Raw genomic sequence first — 20,358 nt, 5'->3', positions numbered from 1 at the left:
AGAGCCGATGGAGCCTGACACATGCGCCGAGGAGAAGTGGTAATGTTGCACGAAACTGCGAGGGTAGGTAAGTTTCAGGTTGTAAAGTCTTGTATTGTATGACATTTCATCATTGTCAGCACTGCAGAAATATGTACGCTGTTCCCCTTTCGTAGATGTTGTTGTTGTTCCGTAGCTTTGCATATTAACGATCAAGAACGCGACACAGAGGAATTCTATTCCCATAACGTTGTCATAATTCATGCCATTTCTGACGTTTTAATACATCGTGCATTAGAATACCGCCAGTGCATACATAGCGTTCATAACTTAGCATGTGCACCCTGACCAGCTCGCCCTAGTGGGACTTGAACCCCTGAGTGTTAATGCCATGCTCTGCTCCACAACAACCATAAGTCAGACAACAAAGTGTGTGGGCCCATGCAGTGTTTCTCTGCCTCTCTCCCGCCCTCCCCTCTGCCTTTCACAATAATAATTCCATTGCAGCTGCCTCCCCACCGCCATGCCTCCATATTCCCACCTGCCTGCCCGGCTGGCTCCAGCGCCCCCATGCTAGACTAGCGCTGAGTCTGGTCTGCACATGGCTAGCGTTCTGCAAGCCGCTATGCTAACACCCCCCTGATGATCTCCCTGGCACATCATTACTGATCCCAACAGGCAGCCACAGCCTGGCAGCGCTGGACATAATTACACCCGCCCGGGTGTTATTACTGGATGTGTGCTTGTATGTGTGTGTGTGGGGAGCGGGTGGGGGAGCAGAGGGAGTTCTAGAATGAGAGCTAGAGAGAGAGAGCTAGAGAGAGAGAGCTAGAGAGAGAGAGCTAGAGAGAGAGAGAGAGAGAGAGAGAGAGAGAGAGAGAGAGAGAGAGAGAGAGAGAGAGAGAGAGAGAGAGAGAGAGAGAGAGAGAGAGGGTAACATCCTTGAGGGAAGCGGCTGTCGGATAAGTTTTGTAAAGGTTAGTGTAGGTTGTTTGTGACTTTCTTCATGGGATGGGAGGAGGAAGTGTGTGTGTGTGTGTGTGTGTGTGTGTGAGTGTGTTTGTGTGTTTGTGTTTGCGGGGCTGTGCTGGCATTGAGGTTGGGGTTTGCAAACCTGCCAGGGAGTCATCTGGCGCAGGTGGGAGGGTGGATGTGTGTGTGTGTGTGTGAGGGTTTTGGGGTATGTGTGTGGACATGTAAGTTGTTGGAGGTAGCACAGGGCAGAGGTACACACACACACACACACACACACACACACACACACACACACACACACACACACACACACACACACACACACACACACACACACACACACACACACACACACACACAAAGCCGAGCCCAAACTACAAACTCAAAGTAGGTGCACATGTACATGGATGAAAGAACCCACACGCACACACACGCGCCCATACATTGGTCAACAAAGACGTGCGTTCGAGGCCGGAGCTTCCACGGCGCATGCTAATCCACTCATCCCCTGGCTGGGCTCCAGGCTCCACACTGACACTGATTCCAGGTAAACGCTGGTGGACCACAGGTGCCAGCAGCCGGTGGGGAGACAGAAGGCTCAGCTCACCTCTGATCTGGAGTCAGTGGACACGCCCCAACAGGGCACAGCACCCCGACACACTTCAACATAATTACTACTGGAGACACAGTATATTCAGGACCCACTGGTCCATCATAATGCTACTACCGCTGATAATACTACTCATTATGAAACCTAATTAGTACTGGAGACACAGTATATTCAGGACCCACTGGTCCATCATAATACTACCACCGCTGATAATACTACTCATTATGAAACCTAATTAGTACTGGAGATACCTAGTACGATGAGGGCATACTGGTCACGCATAACACTACTTCTGATAATACTACTCATCATGAAACCTAATTAATACTGGAGTAGGCGTATAATCAGGTCCATAAAAATACCCAATAAGTCTCGATAGTCTCGATACCAGATGATCAGAGATCGCTGCACCTATAAAACATAACAGCTCCAAGTCACACATCCCTTACAATTGACAGGAAATGACGCAAAGGGGTGTGTGTGGTTGATGTGCTGGTTCAAGAAGCCTCCTCTAGCTGGGTATCTGAAGTCTGTGCGGATGATGGCTGGTTTAAGCAGCCTCCCCTGGTCCGAGTCGGACAGATTAGACTCTGTGGCTGGGCGAGGCTTCACACATTGTGGTGCAATGTGCAATAATGCCCACAGGATAAACTATCCACACACTCTCAAGAAGATGTCTGACATGGCAGCATGGAACACCTGCTCTGCATGTAATACTGCTCGAACTCAACAATAGAAGCTGACTCGTTTTAACACCTGTGAATGTAAGTCACACGGCCCGGTAAGGTTCAATCTAATCAATGAGACGAAGCGTAAATATGCAAACATTTATAAAACAAAAATATTTGAATCTTAAGAAGTTGAACAGATCTCGAAAATCTTTGGATGAAAGTCCAGATGTATTATATTTGTTTTAGTATAAACATCGGAAAAATGTGTTGAGTTTGTTCGTGTGTTTGGCCAGTTGGCTGTGAAAGGGCGAGCGGCTGACTCTGTGATTAACTATGTTGTTTTGATTTACTCCCTGCTGCAGCTCCATCAGTGTGAGATAACTCACTCTCATCCGCTGGTGGTGGGCACCTTTCACGTGAGAAGCAAGCCATGACGGAATGTTTCATTAGTTCATTTCTGTATCCCGGGGAAAGCCGGCGCCGTTCAGATTGGTATCAGCATGACTGAACTTGAGATATGAATGTATATATGCACTGAACCCACTCGTCGTTGTTAGTGGGTCATGATGCCCCCTTTGGATATCTGATGAATACAACAGCGCAATATTTTATATCATATTAGATGATACACATAGATATATATGAAGAAGGAGAGATAAACAATAGTAGCAAGCAGGTCACTTTGTTAAACCAAGGCCTGTGTTTTTGTGTCTGTTTGTATTTGCGTGCGTGTGTATTGGACAAAAAGCTCCTAAGAGCTACCTGATGTGAAAGCCCCTACTGAATGACCTACATCTTGAGCTTGCTTTGAGATCTACATCTCCAGTGCCCACCCGGTACCTCCGCAGCTCGGTGTGAGATGGCTGTACCTTGCAATTGTTGAAGCCTTCCCCAAACAGGGTGATCTCTGCGATGAGCGTGGAGTCCGGCACCACCATGGAGATGGGTCTGAACATGGACTTCAGGTTGTCCGGCAGCTCGCTGCGACCCGCATAGCCTGGGGGGTACATGATGTGGTGATAGTCAGAGAAGGGACGCTTTCTAAACCCTCGGCAGGCTGACAGGCTCCACGGGAATGGAGTCATGGTAAAGCCTCTTGTGGGGAGCTTTGAGCATTTCAGGTTGTTCATCTCAAAAACCGTGGGGGTCCTCATAAGGGTATTAAAACTGGTTGAGAGTGTTAGTGTTGCGCATGCGTGTTTTGGGGGCCATATAGGCGAATGCTGGCTGACCAGGGTTCATGGTGATGAAGATGCCACAGGACCAGACCAGGCTGATCTCTTGTCCGTCGAAGACGAACTTGGTGAGGCCGGCAGAGAGGGCGGACAGGATGGAGAGGATCTGCTGGGCCACCACCGAGAGCACCTCGATGTTGATACGGTTAAACTCGTCGAAGCATCCCCACGCCCCTGTCTGGGGTGGCAAAGAAAAGCTGTTACTATGATCATTTATGATTCCACCACCATCACTATAATCACTACCACCATCACCATCACAATCGTCACCACCCCCCCCCCAACCCCACCGCCACAATCACTCCCATCCCCAACTCCACCCCCACCATCACTAACACCGCCATGCGCATGGTCCTACCTGAGCCAGGCCGGAGTACATGCGTCCCATGGACTTGTAGTCCAGGCCCTCGGAGCAGTTGACCACGATGACATACATGCCCAGGGCCTTGCCCAGGTCCTTCACCGTCTCCGTCTTCCCCGTGCCCGCCGGACCCTTAGGAGACCCCCCCCGGTGGAGGTGGAGGGCCGTGGTCAGGGTCATGTAGCACCTGGAACAGATAGAACGTAGTAATGGAAATAACTTTAATAGAGGATAGTTTTTATTATCTAGGTAGGAGACAGAAGGAAAGGATTTGATGTGCAGCCCGAAAGCCTAAGACCTCAAGCTTTGCCAGTTCCATGAATAGCAAATAAGGTCCAGAACAAGGACAGCAACTTATTTTCCTAGTTTGATATACATGGTTGTCTTAATACTTTGCCACAGGTGACTGGTGTGGGAGTCTGCTATTCTGGCAGTGCCCTTGATGATTATTTAGTAGTTGGGAAGGTAGAAAAGGTAGTTATGGTGTAGGTGAGTCTGCGCAGAGTTTCTTCACTATGTATCTTCTTGCATGTCATTTCAAATTCCCATCACTTCTTCACCATATAGTTTTGAAAAATATGCTTTCATTGTAACAGGTTTTTTTTCACATTTGTTGTCAAAGCGTGTCAGCAGCAAACAATGGCCAAAGGTATCATAAATCTTCTATAATTAAGAGTCTGGGCTTTGTGGGTTTCCATATGGGAGGCCGGAATAGTGATCACAAGGTTAAAAAACACTCTGATCCTGGGTAGCATCTATGGTGTTGATAGGGTGCCAAAACAGGTCAAACCGAATTCAGTTTGTTCATGAAATACGATTAATCCTGTTTTAATGAGGAAGCAGGGCTTTTTAAATTTACTTATGCCACCCTGTTGGCCAATAAGTGTCACGAGGACCATATAAAAGACCCATATCAATTAGCTTTATTACGTTCCCGCCCGGAACTATACTTGAATAATAATGCATGCAATATGGTCCCCTGTGTGAGGCAATGCTGGACCTTATTGCAGGGAAGCAATATGCCCAAAAGGGAGCATTAATTTACCCAATAACAGGTCTAATCCCATTGCCGACATCCTCGCTATACACACGAGGTATAAGCCAGTGATTACACTGACAGCCTTAATGCTAGTGTCTGTCTGGTCCTGATGGAGGTCTGTAATTATACGTATTGCTAATCAAACAGGAGAACGTGTCCAGCACCGCGCTATAGAGAGTCTGATACTAAACGCCTTGGTAATAGTGACTCGGGTGAACAGCAGCGGGTGGATTCTGTTATCAAATAATGGAATGAATAGAGGCATTGGACATTGGCAGGAGATTAACCGTTAAGTTGGGTGGACGACCGGAGGGCGAGAGAGAGAGAGAGACATTGACCTGTCTGTCAGCGGGGTGATGACCAGGCGTCCAGAGTTGCCGAGGTACTCGTAGCCATACTTGAACTGCGTGTTGGTCTGCCGGATAACGCAGTCGTCCACGTCCTGAGAGTGGGAGAGCGAGGTAGACAAACAGAGCGAGAGAGGGCCAGAGCGAAAAAGAACGAGAGTGAGAGTGAGAGTGAGAGAGAGAGAGAGAGAGAGAGAGAGAGAGAGAGAGAGAGAGAGAGAGAGAGAGAGAGAGGATGGGAGAGAGACAGCGAGAGAGAGTGATAGAGAGGAAACAGAGCGATAGAGACATTCAAACAGAGAGAGGGACGGAGATGAATAAAGGGAGGGGGGAATGAGAGAGGCAATGAGAAACAGAAACAGAGAGTGAGAGATTGAGAGGGACAGAGAGACAGCGAGAAGGAAATAAAAGAGAAGAAAAACACAGTGAGAAGGAGGGAAAGGTTGACGTGAACATTTTTATTTAGCCTTTGTGTCTCCGTCCTCCGACTCAGACACTCATCTTGTACCGTGTTGTGCGTTTTATTCTGACAGACCAGTGGGGTGAGACCATGGCCGGCTTCTCTGCTGCAACTTCCAAGGGTAGTCTGAGAAAAACAGCACAACAACAACCGAAAGAACACCAGAGTGTAGCGGCTAGAGGGCAAAGTGTGCCCAGTGGGCCTGGTGTGCTGCGGTGTTTCTGCCAGACACAGCAGGACGGGGCTGTATATTTGTCCTGCTTTTAGCCAGTCGCCGTGTTCTGAACCTGTGAATGCCAAGCTTGCGGTAGCATCTTATTAGGGAGATATTGACAGATAGGTTTGGAAACTTGAATGTGTGTATCCAAATGGGCGTGCATGAGTCATTGATCACCCTTGACTGAAATAGAAAAAGCTGAACAAACCTGGTATTGCATTTAAGCTTTTCAGATGAGTCCCTGAACTGGGACTTTTTAACCTATTTTCATAAAGGGAATATATAGCTTTTAACTTTTATAAATACTCTGATCACACAATGGTATGTCCTGAACCGAATTGTATTTTTTTGGTTTAGTTTTGTGCGTCTTATTACTTTTTTTTATTGCGTCTATCACCCATTGGGTGATAGAGGGGGTTAAAAAAGTAGCATGGAGGGAGACACCTTAACAGGAAGAGCAGAGCAACCACCATCTATTCATACAGGGTTCCACTCTCAATTCATCACCTGACCTGGAGCCTCGACTGGCAGAAACACCACCCACTGGTTGAAGTAATTTGCAGTGTCTCTCATACTGCACAACAGCAAAAGCTAAAAGTGTACACACCCAGCACCTGGGCAGCTGTGATTAAATGTTCCGGTGTGTTACTGTAGGTCAGTGGAGGTGTTCTGAGGGCGAGTGACCTTAAAGTGCATTCAAGGCTGAGATCAAGCTGTGTCCCAGCCAACGCCGCCACAGGGACGTTTTTACACCGTTTATTATTTCATTTTTCTATTTTAACCTTAAGCCGCTGCCGGTTTTGGCTTCATTCCTCACTGCATGGGCTTCTCTGAAAGGATCCACTTTACACACATTCTAAATGCTCACAAAGGATCTATACTGAATAATGTGTAGTTTAACACGCTGTATTAACAGTGTTAATCATCCGTCCAACCTCGACCCAATGAACCTCACCCGAAAATTCTCAAACTTGTCTTGAATTTAAATGCATTTGCATAGTGGAACATAAAGGTTTGAACTCCCCCTTGGGTCACAGAATGTGTTCTTATTCATCTCCAACTATGGGACAACGAACAGTCAACAGTCCTCTGTCGACAAGTTATTCTCATAACACTGTGTCCGTATGTCCCTATACTAAAACAGTCCCAACGAAAAACATGTTTACACCTTTCCCCATACATCTAGTCATACCTCCACCATCCATCCCTCCATCCACCCAAACATCTATCAATCCCTGGCCTCAACGCATCAACCATAATTAGGGTCAATCCATCCTAAATCCATCTTTCCCTACACATATCTACCCAGCCATCCATAATAGCAAAGTCAATCTTCAATGTCCCAGAGGGTCAACATGTTGTCATAGTAGTACAATATAACACAGAAGCACCAAGCAATAATCAAAAAATCCTAACATCTTATCAATCCAGAGACAGAACAGCCCAGATGGAGGTGATGCGGTCGCTGCCGTACCTTCTCCCAGTAGAGGCGCAGCTGACAGAGCCAGTCGAAGGCACTGACGTCGCAGCAGCCCATCTTGGCCAGCTTGTCCAGGACGTCGCGGGCGTGCACCTCCACCGTGACCAGCGCCACGATCTTCAGCCGCAGGATCTTGGACAGGTCGCCCCGGATGGCGTCCGAGTAGCGGTTGAGCAGGGACACCTGGAGGAGGAGGAGGAGGGGATTGAGGAGGAGGAAGGAGTGGGGATGTTTGATTGGCGCTCAGATGCAGTGCACATCCACTTCCCCACAGGGAGGTTGATAAAACACATCTTATAAGCCGGCGGTTTTGTCTTTGAAGTCGATTGGATTTTTAACCACCGAGCAAGTCCACCATTACCAGTGCACAAAGGCTTGCCTTTCAGCCCCTCCGGTCCGCCACATTTCCAAATTGCCGGAGCAAAGTAAGAGGGCATCGGAACATTGTGAGGATAATTAAAAGTGGAACAGGACGATCCCCCACTGACTCGCCGGTGCACGCGATGACTGCCAATAACCGAGAGAGAAATGAACCTGCTTGATGAGAGAATTTTGAACCGGAACAAAGAGCAGTGAGATGTCTCCGTTGGGTTCCCAACTCACTCTTCCAAGCCCACTACCGAACCAGTTATGAAATTCATTTTGAAATCTTATGATGATGATTGAAGTTCTGAGGGGCAGGCGTGTAGTGTCATTTCTAGGGTGTGTGAGACAGCTTCCCAAACCCTTACCTGCATCTTAATGACACGTAGCTGAAGGAACCGTAAGTTGATATGGATGAAAGTGTCCAAATAGTAATCAGAAAATGTATTTGATTAAATATGTGATCACATATTTTTAATGAATCAGTTTGTGTCATGGGGCTTTTAGTTTGACAAACACAAACTATTTTCATTTGTTTCTCCAACCTGTTTTTTCTTCAGGGCCCTGAGATCAGACTTGTCGCCCTTCTCCTTGCCTGAGATGAGGGTCCTGGTCACGTCGGTGGTCCACTGGATCTGACTGGCCGCGATCACCATCTGGGAGAGACGCCCAACGGTCAGCACCACACATCCATCTTTCCAGAGCTAACAACTGTCCTTCAAAGCTAACAATTCCGACCCCATTGTTTTATTCAATAAGAAAAAGTACAAATCTGAAGCTTAATCGAATAGCTTTGACATTTCATTAGCTAAAGACATTTCTGGGATTTGTAAAATAATTTCCTCCTTCTAGTTTATTTTTGTAATGGAACAGAGGGCTTGAAAACGGCTTCGTCGACAAAATAAAAGGTGCCCGTCAGACTGTTTCACAAAGGCAGAAGCCATTCAATCATCCATTCATGAATCAGACACGGTTTGAGTGAAGACCATGTCACGGCGTGTCTCTCAGTCACAGTCGGAAGAAGGAGAGACACATTAGGGAGGTGGGAAGGTGAAACAGGGGGGAGAGACAAACGTACCTGTCCGGGCCAATCTCTGACCCATTTGTCTCTCTTGGCCGTCATCTTCTGCAGCGCCAGGCGGCAGTTCCTCAGGGAGTCCTTGAGCGTGGTGCGCATGGACCGCTCAATGTCACACAGCCAGCACTGCTCACATACGCACGCACACACACACACACACGCACACGCACGCATGCACACACGCACGTACGACACACACACAGACATTTCCCTCGAAAGTCAAACCACTGTGTCAATGCACCTCGTGAATATGTAATTTTCGAGCAGACATGGCCAACGAGGGGCCAGGGTTCACGCAGTACCTCGACTGGTTTTTCCAGGGACACCGACTGGGTGAACTCAACAAACTCTCCGTCCGCAGAGAACATCCCGTTGGCCTCCATCTTGTTGCCGCTCACTCCCGCCTACGGAGAAAGGAAAATATATTTACCTGAATGCGCTTGGCTGTATGTCAGTATGTCAGTCCGATTGCCTCATTCTCCTGATCTCTCTGTCAGTTTATTGTCATTCTCCACAGTTGTGTGTGTGTTTGTGTGAGATCATGCGTGGGTGCGTGCATTTGTCTCTGTGTGTGTGCACCTTAGCGATCTGCAGTCTGGTTATGTTATCGAAGCACTTCTTGAGGTGGGGCTGCACGGCGGTAGGGTTGCGCGACTGCCCCAGGATCTCCAGCAGGTCGTCGTTGGACAGGAAGTAGAACCTGGGGAACACCTGCCGCTTGGTCTCCAGGTACATGTCCAGCGCCCGCTGGATCTCCTCCAGCTTCACGTTCATCTCCACCAACTTCTCCTGCAGGCCTGAGGCAGACAGACGGACGGATGGAAGTTAACTGTAACTCTACACTATTTACAACACCACAGTGACACGGTCCAAGACTCTGACTGGCTGCTGTCTGTAAACGTGTAACGATATGAGGTTTTGTTAACGTTTCATTCGTACATATGGTACACTCATAACATGGCTTCATCTTAGGGAAATTGTGGTCATTGGAGCCTCACACACTCTGGATTTCATCAGATTCAGCTTCAATGGGCCAAAAAGGTTTTTATTTTATTATTTAAAAACTAGCGATTATACAGACAGTGGCAGTTTTGCTTTATGAGTGTGAGGTCGTTGAGCTAAAGATGGTGTTTTGGTGGTGTATTGTACCAGGGTAGTACTAGTGGTGGTGTAACAGTACCAGGGTAGTACTAGTGGTGGTGTAACAGTACTAGGGTGATGGTGTATTGTACCAGGGTAGTACTAGTGGAGGTGTAACAGTACCAGGGTAGTACTAGTGGTGGTGTAACAGTACCAGGGTAGTACTAGTAGTGGTGTAACTGTACCAGGGTAGTACTAGTGGTGGTGTAACTGTACCAGGGTAGTACTAGTGGTGGTGTAACAGTACCAGGGTAGTACTAGTGGTGGTGTAACAGTACCAGGGTAGTACTAGTGGTGGTGTAACAGTACCAGGGTAGTACTAGTGGTGGTGTAACAGTACCAGGGTAGTACTAGTGGTGGTGTAACAGTACCAGGGTAGTACTAGTGGTGGTGTAACAGTACCAGGGTGACCGGTGCCTCTCAGGGCATTGTTGTCCTTGTGGAGCCGGTCCATGATGCACTTCCAGCTGGAGTTGATGTCGTCGAAGTCTTTGGATTCACAAGGCAACTGCTTTCTGATGTCCTCCCCCATGAAGATGTTCTGGATCACAGACGTTGAAGAGAGAGAGAGAGAGAGAGAGAGAGAGAGAGAGAGAGAGAGAGAGAGAGAGAGAGAGAGAGAGAGAGAGAGAGAGAGAGAGAGAGAGAGAGAGAGAGAGAGAGAGAGAGAGAGAAAGAGAGCGAGAGAGAGAGAGAGAGAGAGAGAGAGAGCGAGCGAGCGAGCGAGCGAGCGAGCGAGCGAGCGAGAGAGGGAGGGAGGGAGGGAGGGAGGGAGGGAGGGAGGGAGGGAGGGAGAGAGAGAGAGAGAGAGAGAGAGAGAGAGAGAGAGGCAGAGAGGGATGGAGATTGTGAGGGAGAGAATAATAATTGATATAGAAGTTAGGAAGGAACCAGGGTAGATAGAGCAAGATAGGAAGAGTGAGAATGTGGGCAATAGATAGAGAGAGAGATAGAGGAGAGAAATAAAAGGGAGACCAGATGGTAGAGAGGCAGTTAAGACCAGACAGTGCCAGTTCAGATGCTAACCCGCTAACCTGCTCCAGGTGTTGTTTTTTTTGCATCCACCGACACAAGAAGAAGAACAACAGTAACAGCTCTAGCCGCCGTACCCGGCAGAATACTACTCAAACAGAGAGCGCCCGCGCCCTGTCTACACAGAATCATCCAAACAAGCCCAAAGTGATCCAATGTTGTCGGAGACAGCTTGCTGTGGCCCCGTAATGTGGGATACTTAATGTTGGGTCGGGGCGCTCTCAGTTCAACTCCGCCCTCCCTGACCCCTGTAACCACGTCTTGCACCGTGTGTGATGGACAAAAGGAGAACACACACACTCTGTTTCTGCAGTACACCAAACTCTGATACCACTTTCTAAGTGTGACCTGCAACCTTATCTCGCTTCCCCTCCTCTACCCTTATCCCTCTTCTTCCCTGTCCTCTCCTCCCCTTCCCCCCTTTCCGTCTCATTTCTCCATGTATGCCCCTCCTCTCATGACCGACTGACCTGCTGTATATTTCCCTGTATGTAAAAACTAAAAGACAGATACACATTTTCACTGTTCGCTTATTACACAACAACGGGTCATAGTGCCAAAGAGTAACCATAGACATTTACGAGCATAGCAAATGCATACATGTTGCCGTTTGTGGTGCCAAACTGTGTGAGCCAAACTGTGGCCAATGTGGTTTACGTTAATTGATCTCAGGATCTTGGTGTTTTTTTTCTTCCAGCGTATATGAAGGAGGGAGGGAGTAGTGCGGGTCTATGAACTCATGCATTCCTCCTAATAATCAATGACAGAACTAACCATCTAAACCGTACATACAAGACAGTTTACAATGTTGACTGACATTAATGGAAAAAGTAAACACATTTCCTTGTGGATCGTTCTCAAATGAAACAAACTTTAAGATACCTTCACTTTAACTTTACTAAAATTATTTCATAATGATTTACAAATAATTTGATATTTGAAAGTGAATACTGGTGAATACAGGTTTGCCGTTTTCCCTACTAAATTAATCCAAACACAAGAAGAAGAAGAAGAAGAAGAAGAAGAAGAAGAAGAAGAAGAAGAAGAAGAAGAAGAAGAAGAAGAAGAAGGCAGAGGAAGAGTAGAAAAGGAAGAGCAGAAACAGAGAGCCCGTCAGAAGAGAGACAAGATGACAGCGCCTACTTCCAGGTACATCCACTGCCTCTGCACGGTGAGCACCATCTCGGTGACCTCCATCACCAGAGACAGGCAGCGCTCCCAGCGGTCCACTTCCTGGTCGAAGGCCCTCACGAAGCGAGACGCCTTCATGGTGGACAGGCTGACCTGGTTGTCCTCCAGGGCCTGGAAGAGCTCCTCCGTAGTGCTGGGATGGGACGGAGAGAGAGAGAGAGAGAGAGAGAGAGAGAGAGAGAGAGAGAGAGAGAGAGAGAGAGAGAGAGAGAGAGAGAGAGGGAGAGAGAAAGAGAGAGAGAGAGAGAGAGAGAGAGAGAGAGAGAGAGAGAGAGAAATAAAGTGTGCACCTGTTAAGGGGTTGAGTTCCTCTCGATATGTTAACTGTTTGCCCCATTCATTATAAATACAGATGTGTTTTTCTTACACCGATGCACACAGACAAACACACAATTGACACAGGCACACAATACTGCAGGTGGCTTGCTTACAACATGGGGGCCACAGAAAAGAATGTGTAGGCTTGTGTGTGTGTCTGCGTGTTTCAGTATGTATGCTTGGATTAATTGTCTTCACAATGCGGGGCAGTACCTGCAGAAATACCTAAATAAAACAGAGAGACACACACACAAACTTCCCAACGTGTATACACTGAAGGTGACATCCTAACAGAGAACTCAGACGCTGTGTAGGGAGAACACATATATACTTAAAGGACAACAAACGGCACACGCACACACACCAACACACACAAACGCACACGACACAGGAGGGGGGACAGGAGGGCGAAGTGAAGCAGCGCTGGTCTTCTGCCCCCCTGCTTAGCGTGCCCGGTTGCCATGGCAGCAGTCTCTGTGCGGCACTGCGGCTGTCGCCATGCCAACCACAAAGGCAGCCTTCCGTGAGGATCAGAAGAGGCTGGGTGACACCTGACGAACACGCAAGGGCATAATCACAAACACACACACAAACACACACACCAACGCTCACACACACGCGCACACAAACACTCAGTAGGCATGGATGCAGTAAAAGGACAGGGGGGTAACAAAGAAAAAAACGGTGCATGTGAGATGATGGGTTGGGTTGAAATACACGGAGAGAGCAAGGCCATGTGCATGCACACATGCACCACAGGTTGGAGTGCTGCTCCACTCTGTCTAATTACAGGTCCTGCCAGGGTCTGGTCTGATTGAGCCACACACATGGCCTCATGCTATCTCCCTTAACCTCTCTCTCCCTCTGATTTAGGAAATGATCTTAGACACCTATTTTTTTTTTTTTTGTGTGATACCTTTCACTGATAGTTTCTCTATCACACACTCTTACTTATTCTCTCCCAAACAAACTGTCTCCTACTCATAATCTGATGCATGCACAAACACACACTGCACACAGTATGTGTTTATGAGCACTCTAAGGACATGAGCCCCCTGTTACCTCGCATTGAACCTGAGACACACACACTGACCACATATTAATAACCTGGGCTCCCAATGGCAATTTGAGCCCTCAAGGACTTTGTGTGCCAGGCGAGAGACAGAGAGCCATGCAGAGAGAGGAAGGAAGCTAGATCAGAGAGAGAGCGAGAGAGCGAAAGCGCGAGTGCGAGCGAAATAGAGAGAGTGAGAGAGAGAGAGAGAGCCAGGGCGAGAGACTTTGAGAGAGCGAAAAAGAGTGAAGGTGATCGACAGAGAGCAAGGGAGAGAGAGAGAAAGAGCCAGATGAGGGAGAGGGGAAGTGAGCCAGAGAGACAGAGCGCGGGAGACAGAGAGGGAGAGAGTAATGGGGTAATACATGCAGGTTCTTATTCATGCTGATTCCCCTGCTGCAGTTCGGCAGCCTCATTTACCTAAACAATACATCTCAGAGTACAGAAGACACACAGGTAGGGCCCTTTCTGTGTGTGTGTGTGTGTGTGTGTGTGTGTGTGTGTGTGTGTGGGTGTGTCTATGTGTGTGTATGTGTAGGTGTGCCTGTGTGTGTGTGTGTCTGTGTTTGTGTACATGGGTGTGCATCATTCTTATCCCAGTGATTGAGTGTTATTGCCCTCTCAGTTTCCAAATGGTGGGATTTGTGTGTTAGAGTGAAACACAGTGAGAGACGCTAGCGGAACAGGACAGTGTGTGTGTGTGTGCACATCAGTATGTAAAGTGCACGGACGTCTCGGTAAGGGGGGTGGGGTCGGGCCGAGGGTGGGTGGGTGATTCGGTGCCATCTGCCGTAACGAGTGAAGAGAGGAAGAGTTCAGGGAAATGGGCATAAATGAATAAAAAGGAGGGAAAATGGAGGCATGAAGGGACTGACGGGGAGACGAAATGTGGTACTTGACCTCTAGTTTGAAGGGAGTGGCAAACTCTCCAGCCTCTCTCTCTCTCTCTCTCTCTCTCTCTCTCTCTCTCTCTCTCTCTCTCTCTCTCTCTCTCTCTCTCTCTCCCTCTCTCCCTCTCTCTCTCCCTCTCTCTCTCTCTCTCTCTCTCTCTCACTCTCCCCCTCTCCCACTCTCTCTCCCTCTGCTGCTGGAGGCTCCGGACCACTTCAATGTGGTACGGTTCATCGGCCAGCCACATTCACCGTACACACATACATACACAAATACACACACACACACACACACACACACACACACACACACACACACACACACACACACACACACACACACACTGTGCAAGGGACAGCACAATGCAAAGTGGACGCCTACAACATATTCCCACAGTAAGGATTTACACCTTAAGCGAGTAATTGGATGAGATTAGCGTTCCGTGTGAAGGGAGCAAAGCCACACAAACACACATGTACCCACACCACACACAAACACACACACAAACACACACACACACACACACACAAACAAACCCACTGTGTTTATCCATACTGACATAACGTTCTGACTCAGCACACAGACAAAACATATGGGCCGACCTTAAGCATCTATAGGTAACCATTGACCCATGTCAGGTTACACACAAACACACACACACACACACACACACACACACACACACACACACACACACACACACATACACACACACACACACACACAGACGGAGGTATTAGTGCTTAAGCAGTACTGGTCTGGAAGTAGGGGCTCTGGATGTTTACAACAGAAAGCAGAGGATTGACCTACATTATTATCACGCAAAGAGCACGATGGCCAAGGCATCTAAACTGCTGACCTGCTCCTAACACACACAAACACCGACAGGAAAAAACTCACACACATGGGGACACATACACTCACAGACATATGTGGCACGCGTGAGAACCATTGTTATGATATGAAAATATGTGCTTATTCAATTTTCAATCAACTTCATGTAAACGCATACAAACGCTCATTAGCACAAACACACACACGCACACACAAATACACACACACCGAAACACAAGCTTTTCATTAGCTGTCCGGGCCGACGACTGTAAGCGCTTGGACCACAAAGCAGTGACCCCATACACACTCACTCTCCCTGCACACACACATTTTGTGTTGGCTTGATCTGCCAGGCATATCTACCGACACGCACACGCATTTGCACACCCACCTTCACACACACCCTCATCTGTGCACCTACACACAGGCATATTTGGGGATTTAGAGTGGCACACAACCATGGATGCCTGGGCCAACTGGGCTTACAAACACACACACAGAGACACACACTCCCACGCCAACACCCAAACTACACACATACAACCCTGCGTGCTTGCATGACTTTTTCCACCACAGTAAAGCGTAGGTAGAAACGTCTCGCATGAATGCGGCCCTATTAGGTGCGTTTGAATCGCTGACTGCTCTCGCTGCATAGTGACCCGAGCATCTCCCCTCCCCCCTCCCACATCATGGAGTCCACTGTGTGTGTGTGCACCATGACTTGTTTCCACCAGAGTGGGTCCTGGAGTTTTGTTTTTCACAATGCCGTATCTTTTCATACAGTCATGTGTGGCAGCAGCTTTACTAAACGCTGTGTGTGTGAGTGTGTGTGTGTGTTTGTGTGTGTGTGTGCGCGTCTGTGTTTGTGTGTGTGCCCGAGGGCACATGTGCACCGTGTGTTGATGCTCTGGAGGGTTTCTTGCGGCACAAAGAACAGGTGAGATACGAGCAAATAATAAAACACTGCCAGCGCATCCACTCACTCACACCCATTACACAAACACACACAAACACATTACCCACACACAATACACACACACCCACACTGCATACTTATAAAAGGAAAACGATTGAGAGTGGATAAATGTCGAACACAGTGTGCTGCTCCAGCAGAAAGACAGCGGGCTACAGAGCAGCGAATGAACGCCCGGCGAAATGCACAAACACGCAATTGTTCCAACGAAAAACCCTTCCCCATTTCTCAAGGAGTTGCCAGTCTGGCCCCGGTTAGAAATCAGGAGAAAAATGTGGTGGATAATTAGGACCATGTCCGCGCGGCCGCACTGTGTTTACACCACTGGATGTATTTGTGCGCTATGCCTCCGAGGGCTATGAGAGCATTTGACAGCATCTGCGATATATGAGAATGTATGTTCCGTTGAGCGCACAGTGTGTGTGCGTGTGTGTGTGATGAGCATTTGTGTGTGTGTGTGCATGTGTGTGTGTGATAAATGCGTGTGTGTGTGTTGGTAACCCATGTTATGCTAGGGTTTGCCCCTGTGCCTTTCTTTAAGTGTGTGACCTGCAGGGCCTTCAAAAACTGTATTCAACCCCCCCAACCCGGCCCCTCACTCCCTCTACCTCCCCTTCTTGGTCCAGAGCTCCTTGCCAGTGAGTGGATCCAGTTGTAATGCCTGTGACATCCATGCGCTCAGACCCCATTTTTGTGTGCATGCGTGTGTGTATGTGTGTGTGCGTGCGTAGGTATAATCGTGTCAACTGCTGGGAGGTTAACCAAATCCAGTAAAAAGGAATAAAGAAAAAAATAATGTCATGTCATGTTTGATTGTTCAGGGCGATGCTCCGGTCATACGGAAACGGGCCATTCCTTATTTTTTTGTTTTGTTTGTTTTCCAACTTGTTGTCTACGCAGCGCAGAGAGCTACCCTGGCTTTGAGAAAAAAACACGGGCAGGGAAACAATGGATTTGATGTTGGACCGCTGGGATGGCACATTGCTCGGCTTTAGCCTGTTTACGTGATGTTGTTTTGTGTTATATGTTCACTCGGCAATCCAATGGTGGGAGAAAGTGTTAGCATCGCTCTGCGTGAGTTGTTTGTTTACATTGTCTGTCGCCCGGCCAAGTGTGATGAAGGCAGGAGAGATGGATATCGGGCCTCTGGGTCTTTCTCCGGTTAGCTTTGTTGTACTATTATTATTATTATTTTGTTTCTTGTCATTCCCCGATCGCTTGGCAGCCAGTCTGTTGCTGGAGAGGCCTGTGTTAGCTCCAGAGATAGCCATCTTTTCTACCATCGCGGTTGCCGAGTTTTGCTTGGGAGCTGCGGCATGCTTTGCATTAGCAGCAGCGCGGCTGCTTCCAATTGGCTGAGAGTCGTCACGCTGGTGGTACCCCCACCCAAAGCCCCTGGCCCATCGCAAAATGTAAAAATGCGTGTAAAGAAACAGCAACACATATTATGCAGACACATATGTGTAGAACCAGCATATGCATATAGTCTACAGAATGTAAATGTTTTGTTTGTGTTTTAGACTATGCAATCCCTTCTACCTTTTACAATCATCCACAAATCAGGAACATTTGAGAGGGGGTTTGGCTGAACAGGCTTCCTCCCCTGTGTGCCGACTGTAGGGGCCAGCGTTGGACTACTAGTACAGCCTACCTACTCACTGTACAATCAGCGGCCCTGGCTGGGGCCTCTCATTGAGCCAGGCCCCAGGACTTATTCTAATGTGCAGCAGATGGCCAGCTGCATTTCTGGCCCATTCATCTCCCTCTCCCTTGCTGTTGCCCCGAGCCATAGCTTGGGACGAGAGAGGGCGGGAAGGAGAGCGTGAGAGATTAAGAGTACCTACTGTAAAGTGCAGTCACACAGGAGCGGTTAGGGCTTGAGATACTTTCAAGCTTAATTCAAGAGACCTCCTGTTTAAGGGGCTGCCTCTCTGGCTTACATTCGTGAATCCATGTAGAGCCATAGATGGGGATATATACTCGTAAGGATAGGCCCATAGGCTGATAGTTTGCCACAGAACGACCCTCATCATGAGAAGACACCAAGATATCAAGGTGGTGTTGAGGGGGACCATGAAACCAGAGCCTGTTCCAAGTGAGAGAGAGGGAGAACGAGTGAGATGGAGAGAGTATGTGAGAGAGACCGCAAGAGAGAGAAAGAGAAAGAGAGAAAGCAAGCGTGTTGGGGAGATACTGGAGGTGACCACTGGATGGCAGTGTTGAGCTACAGTGTGCCGTGGGGCCTGTGTTCCCGGTGAGTGAGGAACGGCCACTGCTGAAGATATAATAAAGACACAAATCAATGGCCATAATTCAGCAGACAGCCACAGCCTTGGTTAAAGTTATAGTTCCTACTTCCTGTTTTCCCACAGTGCCCTCGCCACGTACCCTGCCTCTCATGCAGAGAAGGAGACAGCAACAGGGTCACATTAGGACAGACTTATATGGAGACAGACAGGTAGGCAGACGGACAGGGAAACAGACAGATAGATGTATCGAAAAATAGTAAAGAGATGGTCAGACGTGTTCAGGGTTAAAGAGAGACAGACCCACGGACAGATGGATAAACACACACAGATGGATAGACAGACATAGATCGATAGAGAGACAGATAGATGATATGACATACAGGTAGAAAGAGACAGGCCGACAGAAATCCATGAAGATAGTGGTTAGACAGACTGACAGACAGACAGAGAGAGACAGACACACACAGAGACAGACAGACAGAAAGCATAGCAGCTGATGCAATAAAGGAGATGGGGGATGGTGCCTCTCACAACGACTATTACAACCAGCTATCAAGCTCATCGGGGACTAGGCATCAAAAAGAGAAACAGAGAGAGCGAGAGAGACAGAGGTGTGTGTGTGTGTGTGCGCGTGTGTGTGTGTGTGTGTGTGTGTGTGTGTGTGTGTGTGTGTGTGTGTGTGTGTGTGTGTGTGTGTGTGTGTGTGTGTGTGTGTGTGTGTGTGTGTGTGTGTGTGTGCGCGCACGTCCTGCCGCCACCATTTCCCCATGTGTGTGTGGGTACATGAGCGAACATGCCAGGCAATTGTTTTGTCAGCGATGGTTCCCCAGGGAGTCATTTGGAGTGCAGTTGGAGAAAAGATTAGACGGGAAGATAGAGCGCATGCATGCACATGGGTTCCCGGGCACAGCGAAGGAAGACGGCGTGGAGTGTGTGCGAGTGTGGGTAAGTGTATGTTTACGGAGCACAATGGCAGAAAACACGCTTGTGGGTGTGTCAAACAAACCCCGTACCAACAACAGCAAAAACTGTTGTTGGTACGTTGTGTTTTTGATCTGCCATGATTGCGGATTTCATCACAAACAGCGTAAGAGTGGTCACAGGGATTTGTCTTCATAAAGGGAGAGTGAGTGTGTGTGTGTGTGTGTGTGTGTGTGTGTGTGTGTGTGTGTGTGTGTGTGTGTGTGTGTGTGTGTGTGTGTGTGTGTGTGTGTGTGAGAGAGAGACAGCCGAGGCGAGGGACAGTGAGGGATGAATGGCTCCGGCTAGCGTGGTAATTTCAGGTGATTTGTGCCCGCCGTTATTGTAAAAAAGGCTAGCCAGGGATGCAGCTGTGTGGTGGCTCACACTTCTGCTTACAGACCTACAGGAGGCCCCAAACACACACACACAAACACACACTCACACACACACACAGAAAATACCCTTCATTGCAAGGAGCGATGATTCTTTAGTCGCTTCAATAATCCCCATTACTTACTGCATGGACAGGGAACACACACATACACATACAGATGATCCCTGGCCGGTGTGTGTGTGTGTGTGGGATGTCTTCCTGCGTGTCCTACTCATATCATGCCTGGTATCTCCATTAATCACCCCAGCCGGGCCTGACGCTAGCCATCCGTTATTGAAAGACACAATCATTTGGAATTGCTTCAGTTCCCCTCACCCCTTCCCCCGGTGGCAGCCTGCAAGAGTACCAGGAGGCTCCAGGAGCAAGAGGCAACCAGCGAGCGGAGATATCGACCAGGATGCCATACCTCCCTTCCTACCCGATTTTTTTGTAGTAAACGGAGGTGTCCCTGTTTGTGTGTGTCTCTCCCTCTCTCTTTTCCCTCTCACTCTACCCTCTCTTCCT

At 48.3% G+C, this 20,358-nt stretch overlaps 1 protein-coding gene across 1 annotated transcript in view; it reads right to left on the bottom strand.

Moving 5' to 3' along the window:
• The window catches only part of dnah2 (dynein, axonemal, heavy chain 2), a 186,475-nt gene that overhangs the window by 94,826 nt on the left and 71,291 nt on the right, over positions 1-20,358 (bottom strand). Inside the window, exons 25-35 of the mRNA XM_030338322.1 lie at positions 12,131-12,311; positions 10,358-10,496; positions 9,395-9,612; positions 9,118-9,219; positions 8,816-8,941; positions 8,283-8,393; positions 7,369-7,557; positions 5,209-5,312; positions 3,829-4,018; positions 3,468-3,648; positions 3,105-3,232 (exon numbers count right to left, since the gene is read on the bottom strand). Of these exons, the coding sequence (XP_030194182.1) occupies positions 3,105-3,232; positions 3,468-3,648; positions 3,829-4,018; positions 5,209-5,312; positions 7,369-7,557; positions 8,283-8,393; positions 8,816-8,941; positions 9,118-9,219; positions 9,395-9,612; positions 10,358-10,496; positions 12,131-12,311 (1,669 nt within the window). The remainder of the gene's footprint in view (positions 1-3,104; positions 3,233-3,467; positions 3,649-3,828; positions 4,019-5,208; positions 5,313-7,368; positions 7,558-8,282; positions 8,394-8,815; positions 8,942-9,117; positions 9,220-9,394; positions 9,613-10,357; positions 10,497-12,130; positions 12,312-20,358) is intronic.

This window comes from Gadus morhua, chromosome 17 (genome assembly GCF_902167405.1).
Source record: "Gadus morhua chromosome 17, gadMor3.0, whole genome shotgun sequence".
NCBI classification, from domain to species: domain Eukaryota; kingdom Metazoa; phylum Chordata; class Actinopteri; order Gadiformes; family Gadidae; genus Gadus; species Gadus morhua.
Note: the sequence above shows the minus strand (reverse complement) of the source record. Positions and strands in the feature narration are given on the sequence as shown.